Raw genomic sequence first — 26,151 nt, forward strand, 5'->3', positions numbered from 1 at the left:
CTCCTCCGTCCATGGGATTTTCCAGGCAAGAGTATTGGAGTTCACCAAAGCTAGAATCTTGCAAATCATTCTTGATATTGCTGTTTTCCTAACCTCTCATATCCAGTCAATTTCCAAGTCTGCTGAATATTTATTAAATCCATCTGACCCAAGTCATGTCTTCATTGGTCTATTGCCACATCCTCCAGATTGATTTCTCCCTCCATCCTGTCCCTCTCACATCTGTGCTTCTCCATGGCTGCCAGTCAATATAAAAACATAAATACATAAATATGACCAAATCACTTAGTTGCTTAAAATTCTATCTTTTAGGTTACCTTTTAGTTTGAATTTTTCCCCCTGATCTGGCTGTTGTCCACCCCTCCCACCTTATCTCCTGTTGCCTCTTGCTTTGTTTTTCAACTCCAGCCATCCAGGCACTTCTAGGCAGTTGCTTTGTAACTGCTCACACATATCATCTTCCTCTCAGTTGTTAGGTTCTAGACACATCTATCACTGTACTTATCACATTATCCTTTCAAATTAACTGTGAATGTTTGTTCCCATTACTAGTCTATGAGCATCTTGGTCATCTTTGCATCCACAAAATAAAGCTCATTTTTTCTGATTAAGGATACAACTTGGGCCACCACATTAGTAGTGTTCAAAAAAATGTTTGTTTAATAATAAGTTTATATTCTTTTCATTAATGGCTGCTAAGTATACCAGAAACTTCCCTGATGGGCTAGGGCTAGTCAAGAAAACTAGATCTCCTAATCTTAGGTGGGCTCTGGGATTTTTATTAGACTGTGATTAATACCTGGAAAGAGTCCTAAAAACACTCTATTGGGATAATCTCAACTTCAGCCAATTTTTCTTCACTCAGAGATGATTGCTGTGAGTCTTGGTCTGGAAAGGACATGGCTTGATTTAATATAGTTTACCCTTGAGGCAGAACAGCAAAGAAAGGATTCGGTTAATTATAGTTTCAGGGTCTTTCTTCCTGATCATCTAAAGGGAAGTTTGGCCCAGAGAAGCACACTTGAAGGTCCATTTATGGTTAAAAACTATTCTTCCTACTTACCTCTCTGACTACTGGAGGCATAGACAGATTTGCTTTTTTCAGAGGCTTTGGTTCTTTACTCATAACTGTTACTTGAATTATACAGCAAGAAAATAAAAACATTGTTCCAGAAATTTTGCTTTACTTTCTCTGGAGCAAGTTTTATATACTCTTCTTGAGAATAATTTGTATTTAGTTTTATCACTACTAGTCTTATCTGAATTGGCTAGCTAATTTTTCTGGTCAAGGTATACAACTTGGGCCAGCATAAAATACCTGCTTTTGGAATTATAGAAAAGGTTTGGGCACAACTAAATGGAAAAAAAGAGGGCTCACATCCTTTCCTCTCTTTCAGGACATAGACTACCCACACAGATGTTCTGTGTGGTCACTCCTCACTAATTATTCAAAAATGAAAAATAAAAGAGAAAAAAATTTCTGATAATATATTACTCATTTAAAAAGCAAGAAATCTAAATGTTAAACAGAGAGCTATAGCAGAAACACAATCTAAGCAAATTGGGAATATACCGGAAAGGGCTCTGCAAGACATTCTGTACATGTTAAATAACTAAAAAACATTAAAATAAGTCTTGCATCGCAACTCTGAGGTCTGTGCAGAGTAAGCTTCTCAGCAGAAGAAATGGGAAGTGAAGATTAAGGCCCCTATGAAGTAATCTAGATTAGAACGTGTGGAGGTTCGAGATCTTCAACTTGCAGCTCCAGAGGAAACATTCATATTATTTACTCCTATCTCTGGCCCCCAAAAGACAAAGGCTTAAGGTTCCCTCCCCATCTAGCACCTAGATTCTAGTCAGAGGACCTTTGTAAATTTTGTATCTGAAGTACTTAGACTCATTACATGTACCACAAAATCTTAACTGAAAATATTTTGGTCAAGACATTTTAATTTTTTATGGAAATCGAGAGGGTCTAAAAGACAAAAATACAAAACTATAATAACTGGATTAAAAGACGATTTAAAGTGGTTTATTTTGATATAGTTGCAGACATCTACCAAGTTGTCTCCAATTAATCAACTTAATGTTTCTCCTTTACCTGCTTCCAAAGAATCAGTTTGGCTTTTGTATCTAGACTGCTGAAGTATGGGTCACATATCATTTAGTGCACTGTTGTGATATGTAGTTTATGACAACATACCTTTTCCCCTAATCCTTGAGATTTGTTCATTGAGAAGGCAAAATTAAGAGGTTGAAGTTTTATGTAATAACGTTATACTAACGAAAATGCGGCAAGAGATTAACATTTTGAATAAGAGGCAAAAGAATATAAAAGGTAGTTTATTTGAAAAGTTGTAGAGAGACTTCCCCAGAAATACAGCGGCTCAGGCTCCATTCCCTCAGTCCAGGGGCCAGGGTTCCATCCCTGGTTAGGGAACTAGATCCCACAGGTGGAAAGTTATCTGAGGTGATTAGATTAAATAAATTCCTTAATGTAACATAAATAGGAGAATGTGTACAACCTAATTCTGTGATGTAATTCTCAATATCCTCTTTTTCTAGGGCCTTTTTTTCCCATTTTCTCTGGCACTTGTCTTTTTACCACATGCATGTCTTTTATTTTTACTGCATCCTGGTCTTTAGCATTTGTTTTGATTGATATTACATTCATTATGCAAACAATATCTCACTTTAAGCTTGCTTGCACTATGATGTATAGGCTGGTTGCTTGTCATAGAAACACAGCCAGGATACACTGTTTGGGTGTTTCAGCCAAATTTCTTCATTTCCTATATTCTCAGTTGGTACTGCTCAGGAACACTCATGGTGACTCTCAGCCTCCTTTGTTATTAACTTTCTGATGAGACATGGTCAGTTAACAATGAATAGACCTTCCCCTTCCAAAGTACTGTTCATTTTGTGACACTGATACCAATCTTTGTACTAGTTTTAAAAGCTCATATTGTGGAATCACCTTAACTTGGTATTACAATCATACATCATGATCTCAGACAAATTACTTAACCTCTTTAAGCCTTATTCATTAATTTATTCAACATTTATTCAACTATGTGTCATAGGCTCTAGGGATAGGAAGTGAATGTGATAGCCACGAGTTTCTCATCTATAAAATGTTGCTAATGATACAGCTGTTTTGAGGATAAAATATAAGTAAAATACTTAGCACGGGGCTCAATAAACGTTCGTTGTTATTATTAGCATATTATTTTGATCAAATTACTTTCAACATCTCTCCGTGACTGTAACCTCTAATGATTCACAATGCATCCATTCCATTTCTGAATATAAAGCTACTCCATAAATTACTGATGCTTGGAAATGATCTTTTATAGAAATATTGATGCAGCCTTCTGAGAACACGGGAATGGAGGCACTTCAAAATAAACCTTTCACGCCTGGTTAAGCCAAGAAAAAAAAAACTGTAAATCACACCACGATCTGGATTATGAAAGGAAGGTGCTATATGTCTCACCTGAGTGTAGACTTGTCTAGATAATCTACATTTCTTTCCAAAATCTCCCATATACTTTTAAGTTTGTATTATTAAAAAAAAAATAAACCACAGCCTACAGACAGGTCATCTTAAGTTTTACTTCTTGTGTATCACTAGCCTGAAAAGATCAAAAATATTTTTACTGTGGTTTCAGCTCTTTGTGTGTTTTGAGGGGCGGGGTGGAGGTGGGAAGATGTCAACTCCTGTTGGTTGAGAAAAGTGGCAGTTCTGCATCTCATGCAGTTGAACTAGACAAAATGGGTTACTGCAGGGACTGGCAAAACCTACTGCCGTTATTGAAATGGTTATACAAGTAAAATTGAAATGGTTATACAAGTAAGATGAGTTTCTCCTTTACTCAGTGGAGCTATTTAAGAATGACAAAGATAAAACATTTACAATGGTGGCAGACTGCTTGCGTCCAAACATTCTAGGATGAATTATTTGTCGTTTAAATCGAGCCTCATTAGGCAAGCTTTGTACTGAGGATTGCACGGGAGCCTGTATAACATTTCTGAAGAACGGGAGTTTTGAAGAATCGTTTTCCACACTTCGTCACTCATTTTCAAGCCCAGGGTTACCCTTCAGTTCTTACACAAGGATATCTTTAAACAAAAGGACATCCTCTAAAACGGGCACTGGGCGCTCTGAGCTTCGTGGACTTGGCCGAAAACCCCATACCGAGCCCTTCAAAAGGCACGTGGGGCCGAACCTCCCTCAGAATCGCCGCGGCCGGCGCTCGCGGGCTCCAGGCTGGGCGCCTGATTTCCCCGGCCGGTGCAGCACCGGGGCCGGTCCCACAGCACCGGCCCTCCTGCCTCGTCATCGCTGCGTCTCTGGCCAGCCGGGCCCGGTCCCCGTCCGCGGCATTCCACGCCTCCGTCTCCGCGGGCGTGCGCGGGGCTCGGGAATCACCTCGGGAGCCCACTCAGCAGCGGGAGGGCGGGAGCGAGGAAAGCCCGGGCTCCCGCTTTAACCCCCGCGCTCAGCGGCGTCCCCCTCCCCTCGGCGGCGGGGCCACAGGTACCTCCTCAGCCGCCTCAGCAGTTGGCGCTCAACTGGTGGGCAGGGCGTCCCGCCACCGCCGCCCCGTCCGCTCAGAGGCCCTTCAGAGCCGCGCTCCCGCCGCCCCGGCACCTGACTGACAGACTGACTGACCGACCGACCCAAGGCCGCCGCCACCGCCACTGCCGCCGCGCACGCGCTCCTCGTCCGCCTCCGTCCCGGGGCGGCCCGCAGGGCGGGAACGCGACGCAGCAAGCCGCCCGCACCTGCCTGACTGACAGGCAGACCCCGGGATCGGGCCTCTTGCGGGCGCGCACGCGCACGCGCCTCGCGCTCCTGCCGTCGGCCCCGGGGGCGGGACCGCGCGGCAGCGAGCGGGCGGGGGGCTCGTGGCGCGCGCGCCCCGCACCCGAGGGCTGCGGAGAGATATTTTGGGTGGCAGGAGGCCCCTCGTCATTTCCGCCGGGTAGCTGGTCGTGCCCGGGGCTTCACTCCCGCGCACGAGGCGAGCGGGCAAGTTGGCTTCGGGAGTGCGGCGGCAGCTCCTTGCCTTAGCGGCGCGACCCTCGGCAGTGCAAGCCATGAACTGAAGCCCCGGAGGGACCGAGACCCGAGCGGAGTGGCCGAGCCACGGCTGCAGCCGCCACCTCAGCGGGGAGCGAGCAGAGCCGGCGCGGAGCCGCGACCCCGGCGCCTTTCCCTCCCCGTCGCCTCTCCCACCGCTGCTGCCCGCCGTTTGCTGCGAGACATTGCAGCCGCGAGACTCGATACACAAAAGCCGCCTTCTCCGCGCCGCCCGTCCAGCGAGGCAGCGACCAGCGAGGGACCCCACCTGAGGGCGGCTCAGGCTGCTGAGTTCGTTTTGTGTCTGAGCTCCGAGCTCCGCGCGGAACCGACCCCGTGCCCATGGCTCTGATCATGGAACCGGTGAGCAAATGGTCTCCGAGTCAAGTCGTGGACTGGATGAAAGGTAATGCCCGCTGTGCGGACGGCGAGGCGGCCCTGGGGCGTGGGGTCCCGGCGCGCGGGAGGGAAGGGTCGCCCGCCGCGGTCGAGCCCGCCATTGGGGCTGATCTTGGGGCGCCGAGGGCGGCGGGGGACTGCCGGGACTGTTTGGGGCTCGGGATCCCGGTCTCCTATTGTCTCCAGCCAGTGGCTTCCGAGCCGGAGAGGGGCGCGGAGAGCGTGGGGGTGGCCGGCGCAACCCGATGAGAAGCTGAAAGCCGGGCGGCGGAATCCCTGTCTTTCTGCCTCCTGGCTACCCTCGGTACCCTCAGGCCGGGAGGATATAGCGACCCTGGTTTTCCCCTCCGGGAGGAGGCCCCAGGAACTGTCGCCCTTTCCTCCGACCCCTTTGTTCCTGGGAATCCTGACACCCCCTTGGCGGCAGCCCCTGCCAACTGCTTTTTCTTGCACCAACTCTCCCGGCAACTTTTAAGCCCACATAATGGGGTCAGGACTCGGCCGCAGGGCTTTGGATCCGGGGAGCTCACCCTCTTCCCCAGGTTGGGCTGAGGATGCTCGAGGGATGCGCTACTTTGGAGGAGAGGAAAACATGCTTCCCCCGGGACAGCATCTGCGCTGGTGTCTGTGGCTCCCTCCTGTACATCCCCCCTCCACCCTCACCCCGCATCCTCTGCCTCCTCCTCTTCTGACCGCTGGAGGCTTTGCATCTTAAGGCTTTTTACTGGGGGCTCGACCCAGGTGTAAGATGATGCACGTTCAAGTGCCCCCTCATTTCTTCCATCTTGAAGACGCTCCCCTTTTTGCCCCCTGGCAATTTCTAATAACCATACTTAATTTATTCGCCCTCCTAATCTCAAACGTGGGCTTTTTCTCTAGTCCCTGGTCTTTCCTGCCTCACTATCTCCCTCTGTTGTCTGAGTTAAGGGGCCTGTGGAGGACCCACTCCTCACGACCACTGCACCCCTTCCCAGCCTCAAGATTCCTAAGATTTGGGGAATGCTGACAGGGGATGGATGGGATGGAAAAAAAGGATTCCTCGCTGCACTTGGGAGATGTTAGAGCTTTGCCCGTGGTTATTCTTAGGCACAAGCTCTGGGTAGATTAGTCAGGGACCAAGGCTTATCATTTGAAAATGCCCGTTCCGAAGATGGGGGAGCCCCTTCTTAGGGCTTGCTTAGCACTCAGATTTTCCAAGCTTCAGGTACTTTAGAACGAAAGGTAGGACGATTGGAAGGGATAGAGAACGACAGGGGGAAACTCAATTTTTCTTTTCTTTTTACCCGGAGCGTTTTCAGCCTCTTGTTCTTGTGGATTTTCCTTTATCCATTTGCTTTCCTTTTATGCCCTTACTTGCTCCTTTATTCTTCATTTACTTCGTTTTTCTTTTCTGATATGTGGAAAGTGCTTTGTAACTGCAAAGCACAGTACAAATGAGTGTATTGACTTAAATCGAATTTATTATTTATCGACTGCCCCCCTGTGTTCGGTGAATTGTGCTAAGGTGCCATGGGTGCCATGACTAAGACAAAGTCCTGCAGTGGCTCTTTTTTTTTTTTTCCCCCTGCAGCTTCTTCTCTTTTCATATTTGCTATTGAAATTCCACTCTCCTAGATTCCCATCAATTTTAACCCCCTTTGGAGTGTCAGATGCAGACAAACATCTGTCTTTTCTGTTTCTCAGTCATGGAAGAAAAAGCCAGAGTACATGCAAGAAGCAAGAATGCTTAATTAAAATCCATCCTTTGAATTTGCCTATAAGATTACTTTAGTTTCAGTCTTGTTACTGAAGTACTCAAAGAAAAGCTGTCTCGGATCCATGGGAGTCAGATTACCTTCAGAGACTACCTCTCACAAATTCCCATGATGCTTGTAGTGAGTGCTGCATACTCCATCTTCTTCACCTCCCACCTTCCCAGTACCTTTCTGCAGTTTCCCCTCTCTCTACACTTTAGGTCCACTGAAGCATACAGAACATATGATGTACATATTCTGACACACATCATTAGTTTCTCAGTACACTAGTCCTTTAAAAATCTCTCCAGCCTAAAATGCAGCTTCTTTGAAGTTGAACTAACATCAATTGCTGTGATTTTAAGTGATTGTTATATTTAAGTTGAATAATTTATTTTCCTACCTGTTGGTGACACATTTTTAGCACTATTTGGACAAACAGAATTCATGTATCTTTGTATACATTAAAGCGGAAGAGAATCACTGATGTATCTGTATATTTCGAGTCTCAAACTGCTTACTGCTGAAATTCCCATAATCTTCATATAAATTTGATTGCAAATACTATTGGAAAATAAGGTTTAAAAAAGTAGTTGGATGAAAGGAATTAATTAAGGTAACTTACACTGTTACTTTAATTAATCCCTCCCACTCTTTTTCCCAAATAAACTGTATAAAATACACTTTAAAAATACTTTTCACCCTTTCTTCAGATGCACTAATGTTTAAAACTCAATTAATTCAGGCTGTAGCTTTGGAATGGCTAAACCTCATTTAGTGTTGTATGTAGTGTTATATAGGCAGTACCAAAGCATGAATAGGACTTTCGAACAACTGTAACATTGTGGGAGTTCTTTAAAAACATGCTCCTAATGTGACAGTTTCATCATCCTTAACATTTAAAGCATATATATATCATATGGTTTCACCTGGTCACAATTGTAGATAGTTATAACTCTTTAGTAAGGTATATGCTTTATGTTCTTTCTAGGCTATTTTTTTTTCTTCACTAAACAGGAAATGAACCACTAAGCATATAAAAATAGCATGGCCATGTATTTAATGCTTCCAGACAATTTATAGAAATGCTATAGAAACTCAGTCAGCAGAGCGGGAAATGAAGGGAAAAACTCCTGGCTGACAAGATTATTAAGCTTTGGTAGAATATATTCAAGTTTAATTATGAAGGACCATATATACATTGCAATTCACTTTATTTCTTTTTATTAAAATTATTTCAGGACACCTAAGTATTAATATATGTTAATTGAGCGCTATGAGGAAATACTTGCATGTTTTTTGCTCACTCCCAGCTCCACTGTTTGTAAAATCCAACACTCATTGCATTTTCTGCTGACAATAAAAATTTGGTATGAGTGTCAGTGTTAGTGCCAGTAAATATATGAACTCTCATGAGTCAGTAAAATAAGCATTTATGTCCCATGTTATCCTGATAGTACTTCACACAATGTGGAAATGTCTCATAGCCTTCAAAATTAATTTTAAAAATGAATTTTATAAAAATATCTTTTGAGAAAATCAAATACTCAGTGTTTGAAACTAACCTTTTTCAGTTGGAAATTGCATTCAATTTCCTCTTGTAGTTTTGACAAAAAATTTTAAAACCTAATCCTTTTTACAGTAAATAAAAACAAAGCAGTTATTGGAGAAAGGTACAAAAGTAGGTCAGCACAGTAACTGTTTCTAATTTTTGCTCAGTCTATTACTCTAAAGTACATTATTTCTCAGCTCCTGTCTGTTCACTTGCAGTGCCTGGAAATATTTCATAATCTGCAGTTGCTTGAGTCTACTTTTTTTGCCCTCTGAGATATAACAAAAACCCCTGAACAAGTTAGGACCCCTATTACTAGTTTTATTACTCATTTTCCTTATCCATGTCACACCCAGTGATTCCAGTTTTTTTTTTTATCACACCTTTTCTGACTTTTGAAATTCTTTCATAATATAAATATGACTAAGATAAAGTTATTTTCCTGGACCAGCTCCCTTTATGACATTTTTCCAGTGATCTTTAATCCTTTTCTGGATCAAATAAAATGGATTATTGTTTTCAGAGTCAACCAACAGGCCCCACTTTGCTGATCTTCTCTTATGGTCTCTGTGACTTAGTTTCATCCACTCTTGTGTTATTGTGATTCCTAAAATAGTCTATATTTTTAAGATAGCCTCTAAAACCATCCCACAATTAACTGCTCTGGTCTTTCCTGTTTACTATAAACCGTTTTCTTTAAGAAGCATTCACTGACTTCTAATTTCTGTCCCGATGACTCAGCCTTCTTGAGGATAGAAAATGAAATACATTATTTTAGGTTTTAAAAAACAGATAAAGCCAACATTTTGCATACAGCTCTACAAAAGAGGAAAATGCAGTGATGAAATAAGCTCTATTTAGTATAAAAGTGTAAATGCTCTAAGGGAAAATGTGTCTGGTAACAGAAAGCAGTTTCGACAGGTACAATGCTCTTTAGTAATTTCTTTTCCCCCTCATAGGACCAGACCTGAAGTTGAAATTTATCTTAATCAGGAAAATGTCAAAATTTTGATTTAACTGTCTTGAGAGAGAGATCAGAAATAATTTTCTGGCAGGAATTTGAAAAGTATACACCATAAGGGGAAAAAATGTGTTAAATGACCAAATTGGTGCTATCACCTCTATTTGAAAAATTAATTTCTTTCCCCAATTGCAGTGTGACTAGATAGTAACCAACAGTTACCTGCTTTGGATTTGGCATTTTTGGAACAGAAATTCTTGTCATTTTTATACAAAGAGGAACTTTACCTTTTTGATATGTAGAGTTGAGTTCACAAGAAACATTTTATTTATAGTGTCATTAACATTTGCTCCTTCAGGTAACACTTGTAATATAGTGCACAGTAGGAAAAATAGTATATTTATGTAGATATATTCTAGTCCTTACATATTATTTACTTAGTTTTCAGCATGGAAGTTTCTTTAATGGATGGATTTAAATAATTCCCTGCTTTGAAGAAATTAGTCTCTGTAAGGGATGGCAGTGACATTGACAAACCTTTGCCAAGACAGAGATAGGTCCCAATTAGTACATTTGGTAAATGTTAAGAGTTTGAATATGTATACAAGCACGAGTGGAAAGAGAAGATGGTGATTTTAGTAAGTCAGGAAAGAATCCATGAGGTAGCTGGCGTTTTAGCAACTGTGTAAGCAGTTTATTTAATTAAGGTATATTCTAAGAGGGGTGTATTCTAAATGTAGAAGCACAGCAAGAGACTGTAAAGTTGAGATAGGGTGATTAACCAGAGGGGTTGTGTCTAGGTTTGTCTGGTTGAAGGAGAAAGGTGGGCAGCAGAGGGAAAGTGAGGGAGGAGCGTGAGTAGGAGGCACAAAAGTACAAGAACAAATCTGCATTTCACAAAGACAATAAAACTCTCATCGTGTCCTGAGTTTAAATAAATACCACATTATAAAACTTTGGCTGCCAAAAATAAGCCCACAAAGAATGTGTATTGAATTGGTACAGCTGTTTCAAATCTGTTTCTCAGGAATAATTTGGAAATAATGTTAAAATGAGTTATTTTGAAGATTAATTACATCATTAACATTATGTTGTTGGATATTTAGAAATTTACTGATCCAAATTCTTACATGAAGAATGAAGATGGGCTTTTAAATGTTGACATTGTTTTTAAAACAATGATAAATTATCATTTTCATTTATAGCAGAGTGACTTCTGATTAGGACTACTTCTAGCTTTCTCTGTGGCTTCCCTCACATTTAAGGTTTATTGTGAAAGCTGAAGTATTAACTTCTACAAAGAGTCCTAGAAGGATGGACCATCTGTACTGAGTTAAAGGTGGGGGCGAGGGAGGGTAAGTAATTTGGGGAAAAAAATGGAATCGAAAGCTTTATGTTTTATAAGTTTGTCGTAGTTTAGTGTCTGGCTGAAGAACAGCCAGTGTAGACTTAGCATTCAGTGAGTGAATTCAGTTTTCATACATAGCATAGGCCTGTGCTCCCCAAAATGGTACGTTTCTATGGTTGTGGAAGCCAAATGATCAAAAGAAGCCAAAGAGTTGATTTTTGCTAAGTATTTTAGAACATTATTTTTACATTAAAACGAACAGATATTATATTCATGCTATAGAAAGCAAAATTGGCAGGATTTTAAAGATGAGACCAAAGGCTTAACAGGAATCTTAACGGGAACCTTAAGCTTGCAGCAGGCTGTTTAAAGCTGCATTTCCCAGACCTCCCAGGGTTATGAGTGTACTCCATTTAGCAATTATGGATACATCAGTGGAAAAGTTTGAGAAGTGGTGGTTGGGTTTAGAAAAGGTAAAATTTATGTACTCTGCTTCTTCTTTTTCTCCTATTTCAAGGGTCAAAATAAATTTTCAGTCAAGGTCATGATAATTATAGCATCTTTGTTGGATTCATAAACCTGTAGTCAGGATGAACTTCTTAAGAATGATTCTCTTCTGATCCTACCCTTTCACTTCTCATGCACCCCCCTCAATTTAAAAAAGTTAATGATTTCTCACTGTTTTGAAGAAAAAGTCCTTAAAATGACCTATAAGACCCTTGAAAGTTTGGCTCTTGCCTATGCGGTAAACCTCATTGCTAGCACCAGCTCCACTGGCCTTCTTTCAGTCCTGTTTACCCCGCCCTTGAGCCTTTGCACTATTTCTTCACCCAGTTAAGTCCTGCTCATCTTTCAGATCTCAGGCCTCCCATCCTCCACCTTAGAAAAGCCTTCCTGAATGCCCAGATCCCAACAGATCCTCAGTTACGTGCTATCTTATTGCCTTGTATATCTTCTTTGTTCCATTTGCCATTTTTACGTTGATTTGTGTGGTTATTTGATGAGGGCAGGGAACCCATCTTTTTGCATTACAATGTGTAAGAAAATATCTGGTGAAAAGTAGGCGCTCAGGAAATATCTGCTGAGTAAAGGAATAAATAAATTTATTCACAGATTACTGGTCTGTGGGCAAATCTGCTTTCCTAAATGGCAATTCACGTAAAGGCTCTTATTAATACAACGCTCTAATGGATACTTCAGAGACAAATTGTTTACTGTGTGCCAGAATACAGTGGAAATAGAGTTGCTTTGTCTATTTTTCATAGTTGTGTTGCTGTCTAGTCAATTCAGTGTTCTAAATCATGGTTTAGATTTATTTTGTTAAGAATTAATAATTTCAATGAATCTGTAACATTTCTGTGTTTATGCTCTAAATATTATTTGCTGATAATCATTTAATAGGCCAACACAGTAGGCAAACTTCTGCTTAAAAAATGAAAACATACCCCTTTTCTTAAGCATTTTTTTTCTTTCATACAAATTTTCTAGTTATTTCTTCATTTTGGTGTTTCTTAAGGAACTCTATATATAATTTTGGAATGTTGATAGAATGAAATTGAAAAAAAAAATGCCTTAAATTTGTCCTCTTAAAAATTTTTTTAAAAGTTCATATAAGAAAATTTTTCTGTTGTGAGAAGAAAATGCCCTCTATTTGTTAATTTGGAGGATAAAATTTTAAAAAGCCCTTTAGCTTAATGAGAACCATTATATTCTCTATTATATTTAATATTGAATATACATTTATATTAATAGGAATAAAATTAAGGTATTTATAGTTGCATCTTAAGTTTAGCATTTCTCTATATTTTTTCATCTCTCACTTCGATTTTGAAAATTGAATTTTAATTTTTAAGCCAAATATAAATTTATTTGGACTAATTTTTTTGAAGAGTACTCATTAAGAATCTATGTAGGAAGTTACTGTAAAGCATAACTTGTTGAATACAGGTGCCTCGTGGACTTTTTGTGAATTACATGCTACTGGATAATCACTAGTAGGCAAGTTACAGAGATTTTTCTAATGAAATGTGTCCCTCCGCCCAGATTTAGAATTGTTAAAGCATAAGTCAGAATAAGTGAAATTTTTAATACTTTAACATAACTTTGCCTGTTAACTCTTAATAAAACAACACCTTCAGGCTTAAATGTCCTAGTTAGTACTGCAAACCAAGGATTGCAACTGTGCCCTGATTTGAATTACAAATAACCATTAAACATGCTAGAATTTTTTTTAACTTGAAAGATGTATTTAATTTCTTGTTCAATTTCAATTTAAATTACAATCATTAATTCTAATAGAAGTTTTCATTATCTTAATCTTACTCTTGCAGTTTCAGGAAAGAAAGGGTTGTGGGTATTTGCATAAATTCATTGAATTTTAAATTTTACTAAAGTACAATAACTGCTGTTTTAGTTTTCTGCATTCATCTATTGAATAATTTGTCACAACATAAAATTGTTTTAAAAACCAAGATTTATTAAATAAACCAAAACTCACAATGGCATTAATGTATCCTAGTTTGCCACAGTAAAAACACTGTTACATAACTAATATCAAATGTAGCATACTTGTCTGTTTTATATTTATTTAACGTTAATGTTCTTGGAAATTAGTCTTATTAGGTAGGTTGGATCATCTTCTAATAAGATGATAGAGAAGAGGAAACAACATTGTTACTTGCTTTTAAAGCGTTAACCAGTATCCTTTTGTGTGTTTGAACTATTTATTTTGTTTTAGCTATATCTGCTATTTTTAAAATGGGCTGGGAACATGGTTTCTGAAGTAATAGCTACAAAAAATCAATAGAAGGCAGACTTAGATCCTGAATTTTACTTTTTTCCAACTTGTTTACCAAAGATTACCAAAGAGTCTGTTTTTTAGCAAGATGTTAGACATGTACTAAATTTATTAATTAAAAACCTTTTAAATACTGGTTTTAAATAATTATGCTGAATGAGTAATTTCAATGTTAGGTGAATTATCGTTATAATTTTGGTATCTTTTATATGTGCATGTGGGAGTTTATTTCATATACATTTTCCCCCGACTATCCATATTATTTTCAAAATTTTTGATAGTTCTGGGGACTTGTGGGTTTTTTCCCACTTGACTGAGCAGAAAATTCATATTTTAATTTTGTATAATTCACTTATATTTTGACTATGCAAACGAGCTACTAAGCTATTAAAATATATAAAACAAGAGAAAGTATTGCAGAATTACTGGTGCTCAAAATAGACACTATAGTCCAGTTTCTAGTTTTCCTCCCTGCTTTCTAGAGCCTATATGGAAAAACCAAGTTCAGTTTGGTGGAAGCAACACATGGGTGGCAAGGCTAGATGCTTCTTCCCCATTTCCCTCTGTATTGGTGATATTGTGAGTTTTGCGACAGTCTCTGTTGGCACTAGCATTGCATTAAATTAATGGCAGCTTTCCTTATCTAGAACGCTGCTCCCTTCTAGCTGTCTGACCAGAGGCTTTCATTGGGATGTTGAATTGTCACAAGCAGAGAGAAACTGATTTCTATGGAATATTTAGAGCTAGATAATTTGTCTTTCTCCTTGATTGCTCCTTGCAAGAAACTTCTTCCAAGCTTGCTCCTTGGAAGCTTGCTTCTTCTCCAAGCTTGCTCCTTGGAAGAAAAGCTATGACCAACTTAGACAGCATATTAAAAAGCAGAGACATTACTTTGCCAACAAAGGTCCATCTAGTCAAAGCTGTGGTTTTTCCAGTGGTCATGTATGGATGTGAGAGTTGGACTAAAGAAAGCTGTGCGCTGAAGAATTGATGCTTTTGAGCTGTGGTGTTGGAGAAGACTCTTGAGAGTCCCTTGGACTGGAAGGAGATCCAACCAGTCAATCCTAAAGGGAATCAGTCCTGAATATTATTGGAAGGACTGATGTTGAAGCTGAAACTCCAATACTTTGGTCAACTGATGCGAAGAACTGACTCTTTTCATTGGAAAAGACCCTGATGCTAGGAAAAATTGAAGGCAGGAGGAGAAGGGGATGACAGAGGAGGAGATGGTTGGATGGCATCACTGACTTGATGAGACATGAGTTTGAGCAAGCACCGGGAATTGGTGATGGACAGGGAAGCCTGGCATGCTGCAGTCCATGGGGTCGTAAAGAGTCAGACACAACTGAGTGACTGAACTGAACTGAATTTGTCTTTCTAATCTGTCCCTGGATATAATGTTTTAAGTCTATTTATGGTAAAAACTTGTTAACTCAGATTCCATTTATTTGGTGTTTGTAATCAATTTGAGTAGGTTCCCACTGAACTTTACTTTGGACCTGTGAAGACAGGGCTTGCTGATCAATCTAATAATGTAATCAAGATTGGAAATAAATTGTTTGACCTTGGAGGATGCGGTGTTTTCAAGTATTGTACTTTGCCAGGAGCTGTTTCTATACTGAAAATATTCAAGCTAGAAATGAGTTATATTTTTAGTTAGAATTTATGCATGATTGGTTGGAATCATGGTTTTTTATTTTTGGTACATTTTTGCAAACATCCTATAGTACAGCTTGGTTCTTCCCCTCATTGGCACATGTTAGGAAGGTCTCATGCATTTCACATCTAGTAGTAGTAGTAGTACTTAAAAGTGAAATAAAGGACAGTTGTTGACACCCTTTTTCCTGGTAAGTTGCAGAAAAGTTAAGCAGCTCAACAAAGATGTGCAGCTGTCAATAGCCAGGACATGGAAGCAACCTAGATGTCCATCGGCAGACGAATGGGTAAGAAAGCTGTGGGACATATACACAATGGAATATGACTCAGCCATTAAAAAGAATGCATTTGAATCAGTTTTAATGAGGTAGATGAAACTGGAGCCTATTATACAGACTGAAGTAAGTCAGAAAGAAAAGCACCAATACAGTATATTAGCACATATATATGGAATTTAGAAAGATGATAACGATGACCGTATGTGCGAGACAGCAAAAGAGACAAGAGATGTAAAGAACAGACTTTTGGACTCTGTGGGAGAAGGTGAGGATGGAATGATGTGAGAGAATAGCTTTGAAATATGTGTATTACCGTATGTGAAATAGATCACCAGTCCAGGTTTGATGCATGAGACAGGGTGCTCGGGGCTGGTGCACTGGGATGACCCTGAGGGATGGGATGGGGAGAGGTGTTCAGGATGGGGAACACATGTACACTCATGGCTGATTCATGTCAATGTATGGCAAAAAACCACTAGAATATTGTAATTAGCCTCCAATTAAAATAAATTAATTTTTAAAAAAAGATGTGCAGCTGTAATTAGGTTGAACATTAACTCTTTCTTTTTTCTGCCTACTGGATTGGACTTATACTTTCAAGAATGAAGAACAGAGTTCAAGTTTATACATAATTATCTTTAGGCTTAACTTTTCTAAAGTTCCCTAAATTTTCTACCTTTTAAAAATCGGCACAACTTAGTATATACAATAAAGAGTACTTTGAAATCAGATGCCTGGCTTAGTTATATTGAGGCTCCGTTACTTCCCAGTTATGTGATCTTAGTGAGGGAGAGTTTAAGTAACTTGCCAGATTTTCTCATTTTTGTAAAATAGCGGTGAAAATATTATGCACCTCATAGGGTTGTGGTATGCTTAAAACAATGCCTAGTATATAGCGAGTGCATGATAAATGTCAGTTGTTTTTTTTTTAATTAAGGAGGAAGTTTAATTCTATTGGTCATCTTCAGAGGCAGAGCTGTTAATAGATAACATTTATTGACTGTGGACTATATACCATGTCCTCTGCTAGCTGCTTTTCCTGCATCATCTTATGCTTATCCTGACCCTGAAAGGTGGGAATTATCCCTGTTTTACAGATGAAGAAACTTTTTTTTTAGAAACATTGAGTCACTTTGCCCTATATATCCAAATGTTTATCCAGCAAGTGTTCAATAAATATTTTGAAGAATGAATAAATATTAAGTGCAAGAAGCAGAGTTTGAATGAATTTCTAACTGGTTCTGAAACATAATATGTTTACCTTGCCTTTCTACCAGAGGTAGGTATGACATGAGAGGATTCCTTGCAAAGAGGTGGGTGTCCTCTCCATCAGACCTACTTTCTTTAGTGTGTGATAAGGTGGGCTGTGGTTATTGAGTTCTCTTGACCTCTGTAGGACTGTGTGTGTGTCGCTTGTTTGGTGGTGGGTAGCATGTGGGACCTTAGTTGTCTGAGCAGGCATTGAACCTGTGCCCTCTGCAATGGAAGTGCAGAGTCTTAACTACTGGACCACCAGAGAAGTCCCTCGTCTTTCTTATTTTTAAGTGTACTCCAGGAGTTTGATGTTCTCCTCTTCTAGTGTGGTTGTGGTTTAGTCACTAAGTCATGTCCAACTCTTGTGACCCCATGGGTTGTAGCCCCTCTGTCCATGGGATTCTCCAGGCAAGAATACTGGAGTGGGTTGCCATGTCCTTCTCCTGACCCAGTAATTGAACCCAGGTCTCCTGCATTGCAGGCAGATTCTTTACCGACTGAGTATGAGGGAAGCAACCTAGGCTAAAGATCTGCTTTAGGATACTACAATAACAGCCCTGGAAAAGGAAATGGGAACCCACTCCAGTATTCTTGCCTGGAGAATTCCACAGACAGTGGAGCCTGGAAGGCTGCAGTCTATAAGGCCACAAAGAGTCAGACATGACTGAGCAACTAACACTTCCAACACTTTAACAACCCAGTGTTGAGATGTTTTATTCTGAAAGAATTGCTTATGAAAGTGCATGGTACCTCATGAAAAAGGATGCTCAACATCACTAAGCATCAGGGAAATGCAAATCAAAACCTCAATGAGTTATCACCTTACACCTTTCAAAATGGCTGTCATCAAAAATACCACAAATAGTAAATATTAGTGAGAATGTGGAGAAAGGGGAATCCTAGATCACTCTTGGTAGGAATGTAAATTGGCACAGCACTGTGTAAAACAATACAGAGATTCCTCAAAAAATTAAATTGATAGAACTATTATATGACCCAGCAATTGTACTCTTGGATATATATCTGAAAGAAATGAAAATACTAATTAGAAAGATACGTGTACCCCAGGATTCATAACAGCATTATTCACAGTAGCCAAGATATGGAAGCAACTACGTGTCCATCAACAGGTGAATGGATAAAGAAGATGTGGTATCCACACACATATACACACACAGTGGAATATTACTCAGCCATAACAAGGAATGAAATTTTGCCGTTTGCAACAATATGAATGGATCTGGAGGGTATCGTGCTTAATAAAGTAAGACGGAGTAAGACTCACTTTAAAGTGCATGTTTTCACTTATGTATGGAATTTAAAAAATAAAATGGATGAATATAACAAAAGCAGGAACAAACTCAGACACAGAGAACAAGCTAGTGGGTTACCAGTGGGGAGAAGAGTCGGAGGAAGGACTGATAGGGGAAAGGGATATATGAGATAAAATAAGCTACAAGGATGTAATATATGACACAGAGAATATAGCCATTGTTTTATAATTCCTCTAAATGGAGTATAATCTGCAAAAATACCGAATCACTATGTTGTACACCTGAAATTAATATAGCATTGTAAATCAACTATACTTTAATAAATAATAATAATAATAAACTTTACTTATACTAGGGCTTCCCTGGTGGCTCAGCTGGTAAAGAATCCACCTGCAATGTGGGAGACCTGGGTTCGCTCCCTGGGTTGGGAAGATACCCTGGTGAAGGGAAAGGCCATCCACTCCAGTATTCTGGCCTGGAGAATTCCATGGACTGTATAGTCCATGGGGTCGCAAAGACTAGGACACAAATGAGTGACTTTAACTTACTTATACTTTCAGTGAGTATGGATAACCATCTGGAGTATTTTTTAAATATATTTAATATGCTGTTATAAATTAAAGAAAAAAATCACCCCCGCCAGAAGTAATGGTGCCTGTAATAGATGTTCCTAAGGAGTGTTACATTTTATTACAAATACAGACATACCTTGGAGATAATGTGGGTTTGGTTCTAGACAATAGGAATACAGCAAATATTGCAATAAATTGAGTCACATGAATTTTTTGGTTTCTTGTGCTCAGTTGTGTCTGACTCTTTGCAACACCCTGGAGTGTATGTAGCCCGCCAGGCTCCTCTGTCTGTGGAATTCTCCAGGCAAGAATACTGGAGTGGGTTGCCATTTCCTCCTCCAGGGGATCTTCCCGACCCAGGGGTCAAACCCTGGTCTCCTTCACTGCAGGCAGATTCTTTACTGTCTGAGCCACCAGGCATAGTGAATCACACAAAAAAACTTACATGCTGGAGAAAATTTAATCATTATGTGTCAAAAAAATCTATGGTGAAATCATTGTTAAGTACAGAGTGGTGAAGTTGAGCTAAAGATGTTTGATCAATTGAATACTTGTATTATACAATAGTGCTGATAGGTACCATTACCTCAGATATGCAGATGACACCACCCTTATGGGAGAAAGTGAAGAACTAAAGAGCCTCTTGATGAAAGTGAAAGGGGAGAGTGAAAAAGTTGGTTTAAAATGCAACATTCAGAAAACTAAGATCATGGCATCTGGTCCCATCACTTCATGGCAAATAGATGGTGAGACAGTGGAAACAGTGACAGGCTTTTTTTTGGGGGGGCTTTAAAATCACTGCAGATGGTGGTGATTGCAGCCATGAAATTAAAAGACGCTTGCTCCTTGGAAGAAAAGTTATGACCTACCTAGACAGCATACTAAAAAGCAGAGACAATACTTTACCACCAAAGGTCCATCCAGTCAATGCTGTGGTTTTTCCAGTGGTCATATATGGATGTGAGAGTTAGACTATAAAGAAAACTGAGCACTGAAGAATTGATGCTTTTGAACTGTGGTGTTGGAGAAGACTCTTGAGAGTCCCTTGGACTGCAAGGAGATCAACCAGTCCATCCTAAAGGAAATCAGTCCTGACTATTCATGGGAAGGACTGCTGCTGAAGCTGAAATTCCAATGCTTTGGCCACCTGATGTGAAGAACTGACCTCTTGGAAAAGACCCTGATGCTGGGAAAGATTGAAGGTGAGAGGAGGAGATGATAGAGGATGAGATGGTTGGATGGCATCACCGACTCAATGGACATGAGTTTGAGTAAACTCCGGGCGTTGGTGATGGACAGGGAGGCCTGGTGTGCTGCGGTTCATGGGGTCGCAAAGAGTCGGACACGACTGAGCAACTGAACTGAACTGAATGATAGCTACAGTTGCTCCCACATTATGTTTTTAAATGATACATGACATTTTGCATGTGTGTGTAAAATATATGTTCTAGCGTGTATTTTTGAAACTTTAAACTTTGTTCAGTGTAGAAGCACAAACATTTTCTATTTCTCCTTGTTTTCTTTTAATAGAATTGAGGTGAGTTTGCTTTAGGCTGGAAATTTTAAAATAAGTGAAAACAACTTAAATTGTCCTTTGATTGTGGAGAGAATGATTTGAAATCTCTCACTTTTTATGAAAGCTACAATAGTCAGGACAATAGACATTTAAAAATTAACGTCAACTGTGAACTGTGGTAATTGTCAACTATTTTGAAGTTGGCTTAATGTCCATTTGATTCTGTAAAGCATTTTTTCTCTCCTAATGTGCTCATTATCTTTGAAAATCCATACAAATTAAAATTAATTTTGTTTGGGTATGTTTTTGAAAATTTCATCACTTTCTTTGAAAAAGTTGACATTTGTGTTGATAAGTGGTAAGAGATAGACTTTTAAATACGGAAACACAATGATTCTCCATCTCCATTAACTTTAAGATATGTCTAATGTTTAAACAACATGGTTTCTAATTTTGTGGTATCTTTTTTCAAATGAGGCTGTTTTGTCAGCTTGTTTTTACAATTGTGATCATCTCACACAGAAATAATAAATACAGCAAAATAATACCTAGGGATCTACTAAATTTTTCTTTTTACTGATTTCCCAGTAATAAGATCACAAAAAATTAAGGCTGCTATGTGTCTATAAAATAAGGGCTTAAATATATATACATGACACATACCCCTACAACACTATTATTATACCAAAATCCATTTCTTAATATTAAGTATCTAGTTCAAATTTCTAGTTTCATAAATGTCATAAACATTTTTACAGTTTTTCCCCCCTTAAATCAGGATCCAAATAAAGCTCACACATTGTAGTCTATCTTATTTTTTTCCTACATCAATCCTTTTGGATTCAGTAATCCCTTTATATGGCAGGCATTATTTAATGTCTCTTGAAGTAGAATTCAAAACCTACATCTCCCACTATTGAAAATTCACTGTAATGCCTTTAGGATAATTTAAAAATAATTTTTTAAAATAAAGATAGGCTTTTATATATAGGTACTTATAATGGCTCTATTAGAAAAAAACAATGTGTGCCTATTTATAATAAGAATGCCTGGATTGTGAAGAACTGACCTCTTGGAAAAGACCGTGATGCTGGGAAAGCAGTAAACTTACTGATGCTAAGCAAGCAGTAAGTTCGGAAGTCATTCCATAAGTACAAGAAAATGGAAGAGCAGGTGAATTGATAAACACTGGCATAAAAATAAGTATTAGAAGAAGTATCAGGATAGACTTACTTGATATGTCACTCTAATACTTTCTGTTAAACATTTATTGAAAGGAATCTCAGCTTTTTGGAGAAATGGTAGTAGATTCTAGAGCTGAGGAGGGAAAATTTAAGATGAGTGTGGAGCATCTTTTGCCAGAAGGTAAGGAAGTGCTTAAAAAACACAATGATAAGAGCATGTCAAAGACTTGGAAGCCCTTCTGAAAGAGCTCTCAGTGGCTGAAGCTGGAACAATTTGAGCAATGAAAGTAGTTTTCACTTTTAACTCAATGTATAGTGTAAGTATTGAGGAGTCTATACTGATGTAAATAAATGTCTGGATGAACAAAGAAATGAGGGAGGAGAGAAAAAATCTCCCATACAGATAATTTCAAATAACTTATGTAGAAACATCCCTCTCATGGAAGTGACACATAACTCCGCACTTTTTGATCCTGAACTCACTTGGTGACCTGTTTCTGAAGACTAAAGTGTGAGAAGGGGAAGTATAATTTCCGTGGATGAACCGAGTGAACACTCTGTTTGCCACCTGATCACTGTTGCATCATCAAGTAATAAGTGATGTTCATCGCAAGTACCTTGATATGATATGATGTGGTGAGAATGGCACTTGACCAATGTGGTCTTCTTCCCCAAAACCCATAATTCCAGTCTCAGTTCTGTTCAGTTGCTCAGTCATGTCTAATTCTTTGTGACCCGATGGACGGCAGCACTCCAGGCCTCCCTGCCCATCACCAACTCCAGCAGCTTGCTCAAACTCACGTCCATCAAGTCAGTGATGCCATTCAACCATTTCATCCTTTCACGTCCCCTTCTCCTTCTGCCTTCCATCTTTCCTAGCGTCAGGGTCTTTTCCAATGAGTCAGTTCTTTGCATCAGGTAGCCAAAGTTTATTGGTATTTCAGCTTCAGCATCAGTCTTTCCAATGAATAGTCAGGACTGATTTCCTTTAGAATTGACTGGTTGGATCTCCTTGCAGTCCAAGGGAGTCTCAAGAGTCATCTCCAACACCACAGTTCAAAAGCATCAATTCTTCAGTGCTCAGCTTTCTTTATGGTCCAACTCTCACATCCATACATGACCACTGGAAAAACCATAGCTTTGAGTAGACCTTTGTTGGTAAAGTAATGTCTCTGCTTTTTAATATGCTGTCTAGGTTGGTCATAACTTTCCTTCCAAGGAGTAAGCGTGTTTTAATTTCATGGCTGCAGTCACCATCTGCAGTGATTTTGGAGCCCAAGAAAACTGTTTCCATTGTTTCCCCATCTATTTGCCATGAAGTGATGGGACCAGATACCATGATCTTAGTTTTTGGAATGTTGAGTTTTAAGCCAGCTTTTCACTCTCAACTTTCACTTTTATCAAGAGGCTCTTTAATTCTTCACTTTTTGCCATAAGGTTGGTATCATCTGCATATCTGAGGTGGTTGATATTTCTCCCAGTGATCTTGATTCCTGTTTGTTTTCATCCAGCCTGGCATTTCACATGATGTACTCTGCATATAAGTTAAATAAGCAGGGTGACAATAAACAGCCTTGTTGTACTCCTTTCCCAATTTTGAAACAATGTGTTGTTCCGTGACTGGTTCTGTCTGTTGCTTCTTAACCTGCATACAGATTTCTTAAGAGGCAGGTAAAGTGTTCTTGTATTCCCATCTCTTAGAGAATTTTCCACAGTTTGTTGTGATCCACACAAAGGCTTTGGCATAGTCAATAAAGCAGAAGTAGATGTTCTTCTGGAACTCTCTTGCTTTTTCAATGATCCAACAGATGTTGGCAATTTGATCTCTGGTTCCTCTGCCTTTTCTAAATCCAGCTTGAATATCTGGAAATTCACGGTTCACGTACTGTTGAAGCCTGGCTTGGAGAATTTGGGGCATTACTTTGCTAGCGTGTGAGATGAGTGCAATTGTGTGGTTGTTTGAACATTCTTTGGCATTGCCTTTCTTTGGGATTGGGATGAAAACTGACCTTTTCCAGTCCTGTGGCCACTGCTGAAAGTTTTCCAAATTTGCTGACATATTGAGTGCAGCACTTTCACAGCATCATCTGTTAGGATTTGAAATAGCTCAGCTCAAATTCCATCAGCTCCACTAGCTTTGGTCCTACCGATGCTTCCTAAGGCCCACTTGACTTCAAATTCCAGGATGTGTGGCTCTAGGTGAGTGATCACACCATTGTGGTTATCTGGGTCATTAAGGTGTAACCAGGAGAAAAACATTGAACAAATCCAAATCTATGGACATTTTTACAAAATAACTGACCAATATTCCTTCAGAACTGTCAAATTCATCAAAAACAAGGAAAATGTGAGAGAAACACACACCATAAGAGGCTAAGGAGACATGAGGATTATTTAGATCCTAGGACAGAAACAGCCTGATAGGAAAAAAGCATTTGAAATAAAAATGAATTGTGAAGTTTAGTTAATAGTGGTATAACAGTGCTGTTCCTTAGTTGTGAGAAATGTGTCACAGCAATGTGAGCTGTTAATAATAGAATATAAACTGAAGTGAAGTGAAAGTTGCTCAGTCATGTCCAAGTCTTTGCAACCCCATGGACTGTACAGTCCATGGAATTCTCCAGGCCAGAATACTCGAGTGGTTAGCCTTTCCCTTCTCCAGGGGATCTTCCCAACCCAGGGATCGAACCCAGGTCTCCCACATTGCAGGTGGATTCTTTACCAGCTGAGCCACAAGGGAATCCCAAGAATACTGGAGTGGGTAACCTATTCCTTCTCCGGGGGATCCTCCTGACCCAGGAATCTCAGCAGGGTCTCCTGCTTTGCAGGCGAATTCTTTACAAACTGAGCTATCAGGGAAGCCCTTAAAGTGAAAATCACTCAGTCGTGTCTGAGTCTTTTTGGCCCCATGGACTATACAGTCCATGGAATTCTCCAGGCCGGAATACTGGAGTGGGTAGCGTTTCCCTTCTCCAGGGGATCTTCCCAACCCAGGGACTGAACCCAGGTCTCCGGCATTGCAGGCGGATTCTTTGCCAACGGAGTATGAGTGAGAGCTATGCAGAAACTCTGTACTATTTTTCCAACTTTTCTGTAGACCTAGAGTCCCTTGGACTGCAAGGAGATCCAACCAGTCATCCTGAAGGAGATAAGTCCTGGGTGTTCATTGGAAGGACTGATGCTGAAGCTGAAACTCCAATACTTTGGCCACCTCATGAGAAGAGTTGACTCATTGGAAAAGACCCTGATGCTTGGAGGGATTGGGGCAGGAGGAGAAGGGAACAACAGAGGATGAGATGGCTGGATGGCATCACCAACTCGATGGACATGAGTTTGAGTAAACTCTGGGAGTTTGTGATGGAGAGGGAGGCCTGGCATGCTGCGATTCATGGGGTCGCAAAGAGTCAGACACGACTGAGCTACTGAACTCAACTGAAAGTTATTCTATTTCAGTTTTTAAAAAATTAGATTTATTTTGAAATTTGCTTATATCAAAATATAAGCAATATCTCATATGACAAAGCTTTAGTTTACCATTTTGTGTTAATAATAAAACTCTTTCAAATGTAAGGAGAAAAGTCACGTGGTTTACAGGCAGTTCTACAGTGTAGGACTGTTGCATTCATTGATCTAGCAATCATTCAGTAATCCAATCATTGTGATAACCTCAAACTCTTCACAATACTCTCAGTGCACCCAAGGGCCAATACTGGTCCTGGCCTGGCTACAAGAACCTATGCCTTGTCTCTTTGCTCCAGTGTAAACCTCATGCTCTTCCATATGTGAAAAAATAATTTTTTGAATGAATGTTACACCTGGTTTCCCTTCAACTGAAATTAATGTTTTACTTGATTAGCTTTTGTTTTTAATGTTTTTGCTAATCAGTAAATGTATTTAAGAGAAGGAAACTGAAAGTGCATGAAATAGGGTGGAAACCACCAAAATTTAGCTCCATCTCCTTATGTATTTTACCTCAGTTATAACAGATTTGCAGTTAAACTGTTGGACAGAAGAGTGTGCTATTCTAAACCTTGTTAACAAAGCCTGATTCCCAACACTTTCTAATTGTAGTTTCTGTTTCCTGCAGACATTGTGTAGGAATGTTAAACAAGGCATGAACATTTTTAACAAATAAATGTGGTTTATAATAATTGATTTTAAGCTTCATATATAAGTGAAGTGAATATATAAATGTGTATTAAATATGCATTCATGTTTACTTAGGGAAGATATTTGCCTAGGGTAGATTTGCTGAAGTTGAATATAACCAAATGAACTTTCATCATTGCTTTTCTACAAGGAAATCACCATTTTTCTTTTTGTCACTAAAGGTAACACTGTTTTCATTGTATTATGGAGTCATGTCCTGTGTTTAGTGGGCTTCCCTGGTATCTCAAATGGTAGACTCTGCCTGCAATTCGGGAGACCTGGTTTCCGTCTCTGGGTTGGGAAGATTCCCTGGAGGAGGGCATGGCAACCCACTCCAGTATTCTTGCCTGGAGAATCCACATGGACAGAGGAGCCTGGTGGGCTACAGTCCA

General features: G+C 39.8%; 1 protein-coding gene across 8 annotated transcripts in view; it reads left to right on the forward strand.

Moving 5' to 3' along the window:
• Positions 1–5,093: 5,093 nt before the first annotated feature.
• The window catches only part of CNKSR2 (connector enhancer of kinase suppressor of Ras 2), a 269,368-nt gene continuing 248,310 nt past the window's right edge, over positions 5,094–26,151 (forward strand). For 3 of the 8 annotated variants that reach the window (XM_043458302.1, XM_043458304.1, XM_043458307.1), the window contains exon 1: positions 5,094–5,492. In XM_043458302.1, the coding sequence (XP_043314237.1) occupies positions 5,429–5,492 (64 nt within the window). In that variant the 5' untranslated portion in view covers positions 5,094–5,428. The remainder of the gene's footprint in view (positions 5,493–26,151) is intronic. The other 5 variants (XM_043458299.1, XM_043458300.1, XM_043458303.1 and 2 more) reach the window with 3 other exon arrangements.

The sequence above is a fragment of the Cervus canadensis genome, chromosome X (assembly GCF_019320065.1).
Source record: "Cervus canadensis isolate Bull #8, Minnesota chromosome X, ASM1932006v1, whole genome shotgun sequence".
Taxonomy (NCBI): domain Eukaryota; kingdom Metazoa; phylum Chordata; class Mammalia; order Artiodactyla; family Cervidae; genus Cervus; species Cervus canadensis.